Source organism: Eucalyptus grandis, chromosome 7, assembly GCF_016545825.1.
Source record: "Eucalyptus grandis isolate ANBG69807.140 chromosome 7, ASM1654582v1, whole genome shotgun sequence".
Classification (NCBI taxonomy): Eukaryota; Viridiplantae; Streptophyta; class Magnoliopsida; order Myrtales; family Myrtaceae; genus Eucalyptus; species Eucalyptus grandis.
In genome coordinates, this window is record NC_052618.1 from 30,161,205 (window position 1) to 30,170,220 (window position 9,016).

General features: G+C 37.8%; 1 protein-coding gene and 1 long non-coding RNA gene across 2 annotated transcripts; both read right to left on the minus strand.

The window, feature by feature from the left end:
- Positions 1-48: 48 nt before the first annotated feature.
- LOC120296356 (WRKY transcription factor WRKY24-like) lies at positions 49-926 on the minus strand. Its single transcript, XM_039318239.1, has 2 exons — positions 310-926; positions 49-143 (listed from the first exon to the last, which is right to left on the minus strand). The coding sequence occupies exons 1-2, from the start codon at positions 651-653 to the stop codon at positions 65-67; spliced, it is 423 nt and encodes a 140-aa protein (XP_039174173.1). The 5' UTR covers positions 654-926; the 3' UTR covers positions 49-64.
- Positions 927-1,525: 599 nt separating this feature from the next.
- LOC104452521 lies at positions 1,526-5,174 on the minus strand. The gene is made up of 5 exons (XR_005552988.1): positions 4,664-5,174; positions 2,954-3,230; positions 2,687-2,837; positions 2,105-2,222; positions 1,526-1,819 (listed from the first exon to the last, which is right to left on the minus strand). It is a non-coding gene; the product is annotated as an uncharacterized LOC104452521 (long non-coding RNA).
- Positions 5,175-9,016: the final 3,842 nt, after the last annotated feature.

The following is a 9,016-nucleotide window of genomic DNA, read 5'->3' on the forward strand; positions in this document are numbered from 1 at the left end:
CTTCTTCTTGGTAGGGCATTCAGGATGAGTGCACTTGTAATAGTGCCAGGGTTTTCGCTCCCCTTCACCTGCTTCTGGCCGTATTTCCTCCAATTGTAGCCATCGTCAGATTTCCTCTGCTCTCGCATGGACTGAGCCTGAGACTGAAAATTATCGTAATCGGATCGGTTATTGGCGTTGGTCTGGAATGGATTGAGTTCGGGTTTCACAGCGCTCTCGTCAGAAGGACGGGAATCATCTCGTTTGATGGAGCGATAATCGTGAGGCAAAGGGAAGAGGGATGAGCATATAAAGAAAGTGTAGACATACCTGCTGCTTGGCGTTGGTCTGGAAAGTGAAGGTAGAGTAATTTGCGTCTTCCCCTTTAGGGATCTGCTGGTAACTGTCGGGGGACTTGCTGCGGGGGAGAGAGAGAGAGGAGGAGATACCTTGGAGTCCAAGAAATCGGCAGGGCTGAGACCAGGCGGCATGGTGGGGAAAGCAGAGGGGCTCAAGGGGAGGGCGCTAAGCGGCAGGGAGGGCGGGGCGATGGACTTGAACTTGGGAACGCCGGACCCACGGCGAGGGTCGTCCTCCAGTGCGGAGGCGAGGAGGGATGACAAGGAGCTCGCTCGAGGGTCCAAGCTCCCCGTGCTGGCCGATGGTGAGGCCATCGCTTCCGCAGAAAGAAGAAAACAGGAGGGAAAACGAAAGTGGTGAGGGAGGGGAGGGAGAGCAAAGGCCTCCTCGGATGGCTCCGGTTATGTTCTGATCTCCAACAGAGAGAGAGAGAGAGAGGGAGGTGGTGAGGGAGGGGAGGGGAGAGCAAAGGGTAGGGAGGAAGAAGAGGCAATGGTCGCGTGTCGCGCAAGGCTCTTTTCTTATGCTCTGGGCATCCCACTGGCCGTGTACGCGGAGGCATCTTCTTTGAAGCTTGGCTGGTCAAAACCTGTAGCGCACGTTTGGTCGTCAAATTTCTAATCGGATAGGACTGGATAGGATATGATATAAAATCCCGAGATTTTTTTTTTATATTCTCGTCTATTGTTTGGTGAATCATAATATTAAAATCGGATATGTTTTAATCATATCATGTACATTTATATATATATATATATATATATATATATATATATAAACTGTATATCATTATAAATGAACTTAAATGTTCATAAACGAGATATGGTGAAAATCTCTTGTAACACTATTCCTTAATTTATTTTTATTTTATTTTTCCTCTTTTTTATTTTTCCCCTTTCATCATTATTTAATAAAATTTTATCAAATAGTAAACTGTACTAACATACCTAAAATACAAAAATACCTAAAATATATAATAAATATAAATATTTTATAGATTGAATGTTTATTATAAGATAGAATTAAAATTGAATATATAAATTAAAAATGGATTAATTAAAAATGATTTTTTTATTTTTAATTTCTTAAATTATAATTCAAATATTATTTATATTGAAATATATTTCAATTTTATTAATTTAATAAGTTTGTTATTCGAGAGAAATAACTTTCATAGTATGGACATTAGAAATCCTATCCACCTTTATCCCACCTCTCACATGGGATAATTTTATCATGTCTATATCCCCTTTATATCCGACTTTATCATGCCCCGAGTGAGCACCAAACATAAGATAAGATAAATAATATCCTATCCTGAATTTTATCCTGACTACCAAACGTAGCCTGTGGGTTTTGACTGAATGGCGGCTGAACCTGTGGGCTCTCTCTCTCTCTCTCTCTAGTTTATATTGCAAAATTCTGATTACCATATGATGCGGTGGCGCCCCTTCGATATCCCTGTGCTCCCTCTTCCAATCTGCTAGATCGAGAAAAGAATCATCAAGACTTGATTTCTCTCCAAGCAAAAGCACACACAACCACCATGTAAATCGGCAGGAAAATGATGGAGAATGCATATCAAGGATGTGCGCTTCCCCTTTTTGAAAAGGTATAGCAATTAGAGGTGAGTGTTCCAGGTTCCATTACTCAATTTGTATCTTCATTGCTCAAGGCATGACATTGAGTTGTGTTATATCCATAGATTTATCGAAATAACAAGCATTTCTAAGAAGTATTATTGATCCTAGTATTCCCTGCTTACCTTTGTATCTACTCATCGCATCGTCAACTCCACGAATTTACGGGAGTCGTCATCGGATCTTTGCACGCGCTTTCTAGCCAAGCAACCTTGGACATTTCAATGAGTGCGCCTATAGTTCCTGAATATGAAGAGTGGGAAATATATTAATGACAGCTAGATATAAAGGACAAAGAAACATAATGAAACTTGTGTGCACTCATAGCCGAGGTAATCCCAAAGTGCTCAATTATATGTCAAACTTTAGTAGGCTAAGGAAGAGAAAAGTGATAGCAACGTAAGAAGCTGCCAAACTAAACTAACTGTTAATAATTGAGGAAAAATGGAAGAGATCTATCTGTTCCAATCACATAACCGGGGACAAGGGGACAAGTATCGAGTTTTTTCCTTTTAACGTTTTCAAGGATGTGGCTCATCTCAAGTCCACCAATGCAACATGCTGAGGATGAATTTGGACTAGGAGTGAGAAAGGCAAGAACATTGAACGGGGTTTACTTTGAACAAAGGAATAATGTTCTAGTGAATCTTTGGGATGATGGAGCTTCAAGACTATAGAATTAGAGAACTGATCGTCTCTAAACTCACCTTGGATACTTGGCTCCAAGAATTTCCTTCTGATCTACTTCCTCCAACTGAACCCATCATCAGGTGGCAATTGGAATTTCACCTTATATAATAGTTGTTCATCCGACTTTCTATAGTAAAAAGGTTCCTGCAGTAGTAATCTACGAAATTCCTGGAGCAAAGAACATCATCTAACTTGTTAACCCCAAAACAATTGCTGTCAGCCGAAAAAGAAAAGAAAAAGCAAAGAAATTTTTTTCCAGACTTATTGCTTAATCACATACGTACCTTCCGGAACTACTTTAACTCAAGTGGTGGTGGCTGAAGAATTTCGACCACAGAGGAGGATAAGATATATCACCGGAACAAAAGAGAAATTGGTCCAGCCTAAGGACCTTAAATAAAGGCCGTGGTTATCGGAGCCCCCGTTCCACATAAATAAAACGGAAGGGTTAACCGCGAGGGGAATTTGTAACCAAATTTGGAAACACCCCCGGCCTGATCCTAGCTCTGCTGCATTGGCCTCTCAATGATTGCCAGCCCAGTATCTTAGAAATGAAGGCAGCTGGTTACAAAAGATAAATCAAGTTACTTACCATGGATTAAGGGAGTAGAATGTGAATGGTTTCTTGAGAGCGAGACGATTATGCAAGAGTAATAAATACGTAGATGGTAGAATAAATTTTGACTATATTTCTCTCCAATCATATCTTTTATCGGTAGAGTTTTTTTTTTTTTTGGTCACTTTTTAATTGGTGGGTTACGGGGTGTGAATATCACTGACTGTTAATGTCTGTTACCACCAATAAGAGGCATGATTGAAGGACATTTTCTCTGAGAGATGGAAAAACACAAGGTCCTATTTCTTCCAATCTGATTATGAGGTGAAAAACTAAAGTCTTTTCTAACTAAAAATCCAACTGAAGGACCTTGTGATGAACTAGGGATAAAGGCCCAACATTCAATTGGAGGACTTAAATCTTGCTGACTACCGTATGGGTTAACTACCTTCATGCTACCGACCAAAAAAAAAAAAAAAAAAAACTACCTTCATGCTTTATAGAACATAATATAATGATTTGAATTCTTATTTTTGATAGACTAGTAGTAGCATTAGCAGATCTAATTGAGTCATACTTTTGTCCATTCCTAATTGGAGCTAGATTTTGAATTGATGGATTACAGACGTGGACATCCCCATGCTCAGGTGATAACCATATTTGTTATTCACCAATTAAAGATCCAACTAGAGGAATTTTTTTTTCGACATGGTCCTAATTAATTAATTAATTTTAAAAATTCAAGGGCATGAACACAAAGGCTTAGCTACTTGGATGCCCATATAATATCATGTAAGCCTCATGACAGACTAACTTTAGGCCTTTGGCCTATGTAGGTGGTCCTGCCAAAAAATTATTCACACGTAGTTAGTGATATTTCAATAAGTGACCTTCAATTTCTGAGTTGAAAATCCCCCAGTGCCCAAACCCAACTTTGTCTATCCTCAGTCAATTCATTTTGTTGAAATTATTCTATTTAAATTTTGGTGATTTTGTAAAAGGTCATTGACACTAGTAAAAGTCACGGTGCGTAGTTGTGTGATAAATTGATAGTTCATCAATGAAGCGACAAGACAAATGTCATGATGCAGGGTTTGGTGGTGTTGGGTAGGTCCAAGAGATTTTCTTTGGCTGCACAATTTAAAATAAAAATACAAATAAAAGAAATCGTAAGATTTTGTGTTTATCTTTTCAAATTATTGCCCATCTATATAAGTTAATTCTTCAGTCAATTATTGAAACATTTCCGATAATCCAATTGCACGCACGTCTTTAAACCAGCATAAATTTCAAGAAAATAGTGTGAGAACGATCAAGCTTTGAGGAATTATGAATTCTTATGTAATAAACATATCAACAGATTAGTAAGACGAAGATGAGAATAAACTTTTTTACATTACTACGTGTGACTCATTCGATAGTAGAGAAAATTATATACCTGTCTTGGCAATTTCAAGTGATTTGGAAAGAAAGTAATCTGTGAGAATCCAGCTCCACAAGGGCTGCCTTTATTTTCATTGCCATAGCCGAGACCTTTTTCGCTTTCTCCTCCTCCTCCGGCCGAATGGATCCCAGTGAATTCATCGACAATTTCCAGAAAGTCGCCACTACCGCCGTCGATGGTTGTCGTCCGAGCTCGAGCAGATTTCTTGAATTTGGCGCTCTGGTCTGATTTCGATAACCCCAACCTTCGTTCCTTGAGCGTTCTCTGGCTGGTGTTGATGGTCTTATCAAGATTGATCTTGTCTTGTTCTGGCAATTCCAGCCTCCGTTCTGTGCGGGGGCTGTTCATGGCTCAATTTCGCTCGATCAACGCGTCGATTTGCCTCTCTTTTTCTACGTATGTGTGTGTTGATTCCCCAAAACTTGTTGAGAAGATGAGCCTCAGAGAGCATATACCTCACAGGAATGGTAGATGAGGCTGATAGCTCTTGAACCAGACAAGGATGGTTGACTTCGGTCTCTGACGCGTTAAATGAATAATCAAATATGATCAACCTCCTATTATTCAATAATTATGAAAAGTACAACAAACACGAATATATAGACACGACTTCCAAAAAGTTCCCTCACTTTATGTCGAAATAACATTAGTTTGCAAATAATATCTTTAAATACAAATAACACTTGAAAATTCAGAATTGTAATAAATACGGCCTTGCAGTGCAACTACTTCCGCTAAGGTGTGAGTCGGCTGAGTCGGTCCTTACACGACATAGACGTGGATGTAACGGCTTCCGGCTTATTGTGGGGACCGATACCATTAAATGTACCAATAACTTTTGCCTCACTCGGTCTTGTTGCGTGAACAGGATGAGCTCGAGTGATGTAATTCATCCTCAAGCTTATTATTGGCCTTTTTTAATGGTCAAACGGCCGATATGCTCACATGGTTAGATCTGCTCACTAGCATGGTAATTACATCCAAATACTATGACTAAATTGCTCATAATTCATAATCTGCATCGGTAGGGCTTATAACCAGTCTTCATAACTCATAATCTTCATTCTGATGGGAGATCTGGCTTTCCTGTGAAAATTGGCATAGAGATGCTATAGAAGTAAACAAATGAATATGATTTTAAAAAACCCATAGATTATAATTAGGTGAAGCAATGCATGGCTCATTCTTCTCTCTTCTCCGTTTCAACATAATAGCAACTCTTTTCCTTGTCCAAAAATCATGCATGTGTGAAAAATCCAAGGGAATCAAGGAACTGCAAGAGATGTTGGAATTGAATGCTTAAACAGAGGAACTAGAGACAGAAGCAGAATTATATGATGGAAAGCTTGCTCTCGTCCTAATTCCATGATTGCTCCTCCGCTCCATCGACTCTGGTTTGCTTCTGATGTTCCCCATGATCATAACCCAAAGAAGGAAGAAGCAAACAACACACGCGCTAACTACGAATCACCAGACGCCATAATAAGTTGGCAAAGAACAAGTTTTTGTAAAAGAGAGAGCAGTGACCACCATTTCTCACCAAAATAGACGGTTTTGTTAGAGATAGAAGGGTGTTGGAAAAGAGTAGGTATTGCCTGCATTCAGTAGATGTGAGCCCAACTCACATGCACCCTTTGATTGAGACCCACCTCATCCGACAGAACCTTTGAATTGGCCATACATACATTGGGCTTATCTAAGAATTTTTCATTAGAATAGAAGATATTGCCCGACACATCGAGGCATAGTCCTAAAACTCACCAATTTACATTCACATGCTAAGGTGCATGAGGGAATCTATGTAATTGTAGAGGTGCCATTTGGTCTTACAAGTCAACGTCAATGGATCGCCCACTGATCGCTCAAGTAGCATCAAACATGTGCCATGTTTCTTATTGAAAATGTTAGCACTAACACCTAGAAATGGGTGAATAGGTGTTTAAAAACAAACATTGACAAGTAAATGTGATATAAATTAAGTTGCAAACAAAGTCTGAAAAGGATCAGAGTCTGATTAAACGAGCTATCAGACTTCTGGTGCAGAATTCAAAATTAGATAAGAGATGGACTAGATTTTTGTGAAACTTAAAATGTTGCAACAAATAAAGTTGAAAAGAGTTAAGGGAAAAGAGAATTGCACACAAGATTTATAGTGATTTAGCTTAGATCAAGCTTACGTCCACTTTTCCACACCGTCGTCTTTTGGCTGAAATTCACTAAGGTATTAATAAATAAGTACAATATTTCAAATGCAAACACTCGGTGGAAGATTTCTTTTTCCCACACAAAGTCACTATTCTTGTGATTTTCTCTCTTGAATACAATTTGTAAGAGCTGTCATTGAAGAACAAGTGGTTGGAAATGCTTCAAACTTTGGAATTTCAATTTTCACGCACACTATCAAATAGACTAAATGAGCTCCTTAAATACTCCTCTATGCCTTACTAGATGTTGGCATTCTCTAGAGGAAGTTCTTTCAATCAATCCGTTAGACAGAATCAATTAAGGAAATCTTATAGCTGTTTGAAGATTGAGATGAAAATCTGTTGATTCTAGTTGCCCATACAATAAGAATCTAAATTTCCATAAGTAGATGCTTTCCAAAAAGAACTTTTCTTCAAGATTGATTTTATCAATTCATGATTGATTCCATCAATATATTTATAAAAGGTAAGTGAGATTTTCGCCATAAAGCCAGATATTAAAGAATAAATCTCTATAACATTCATACTGAATCATTGTCGTAAGATCAATAATTCTGAATATGATTATGTTTTTGTTCTGGACTTGGTTTCAACCTGGATTGTGTCAGAGTGAGAAGACTTCTAGAATGAATAGATTTTGACAAGAGTCTACAATATGACTTTAGAAGTCTACTATTCTTCAAAATAAGAACAAGAACAAGAACAAGAACAAGAACAAGAAAATTTTGTCAACTTCAAAACTTGGTAGAAGTTTTCTCAACACTTACATGTGATTCTCATATTGCCAATTTCAATCTCAGCGGATTCAAGTACACAAGATGTTCCTTCACTCTACGAATCTTATATATGTTGCCTATTGGACTGTATTTTTATCTTTTATTTCCTTTCTTTTTTTCCTTTCTGTTGCGTAAGCCTGTTCTTGAAAAGATCCAATCTCTATTGCCAAATTGTTCCTCTGCTCTGTGATTAAACGATGGTGTGATGACAAAAGATGCAACTTTTGTAGCTTGAGTAGCTGCCATCTTTTGCCATCTTAAAATTTTTAATGGTCTAAATAAGTCTTCTTCTGAATACGTTGTTATTATTTTGACTTGCCTTATGTTTTTATTATAGTAACATAATAATCATGTTGTAGTTCTGGTACTGAGCTTTCTCAAAAAAAAAAAAAAAAAAAAAAAAACATAGGTTGAAACATTTGGATTGGATTCACTTAGACTGTAATTGATCCAAATGCAAAAGTTTTAAGGTTTTTTTGTTGTTGAGACATTTCTGTTGATGTCTTTACATCATTGCAAAATTAATGTCCTTCTCTTGTTTCAGTGCATTCACTTGGCAAATAAAAAGTTAAGCCTTTTATTTTTCCCATTTTTCTGAGTAAGTATCATTACCATCTTCTTATGACTAACTCAATTTCGTACTCACAGGCAATATATATTTCCTTCTCTCGTTGTTTGGATGCCTTTTCAAATTAATTTTGTTCTGGTGATAGTCATGGTTGAAGCAGCGACAAGTAGCTTCTACAATAGTAGTTGAAGCATACAAGGATAGGCGTAGCATTTTTTGCCATAAAAAATTGACTATGCTGACAATTTTAAGTTCAATTTGGAGATATAGAACAAAAAAGCAAAAAAAAAAAAAACTTTATGCAAGAAGGGATGATGAAGAGGTGGAAATAAACAAAAATAAGATGAGGAGCGCAACTAAAGAATATGAAGGTTGGACTTGCAAGGTTAAGGTGATTGAAAAACAAGCACAATAAGAGATCAGGCATGCTTGGAGATTCTCTTAGTTTTGGTCATGTGCAAATTTCGACAAGCATGTGGTCAAGAAGCGTGGAGAATTACAAGCCCTGCTATAAGAGGCAAATATTGATAACGGAGTGGCCTGTGGGAGTCATAGATGCCTTCTAAGAGTGAGGAATGGTGGTTCTGGAGAGAAAGAAATCTCAAAAGAATTGAAGTATAGGGAATGGTGGGAATTGGAAAAACTATAGTCTTGCATAAGTTGAATAGAAATAAAAAGGTTGTGAAAATGTTTGATATTTTAATTTGGATATGGTTATTGAACGCCTAGAACGTTGAGAAAGTGCAACATGCAATTACGTAGCGTCTGAAGCTAAAAGTGGAGGGTGGAGTCAACGCGG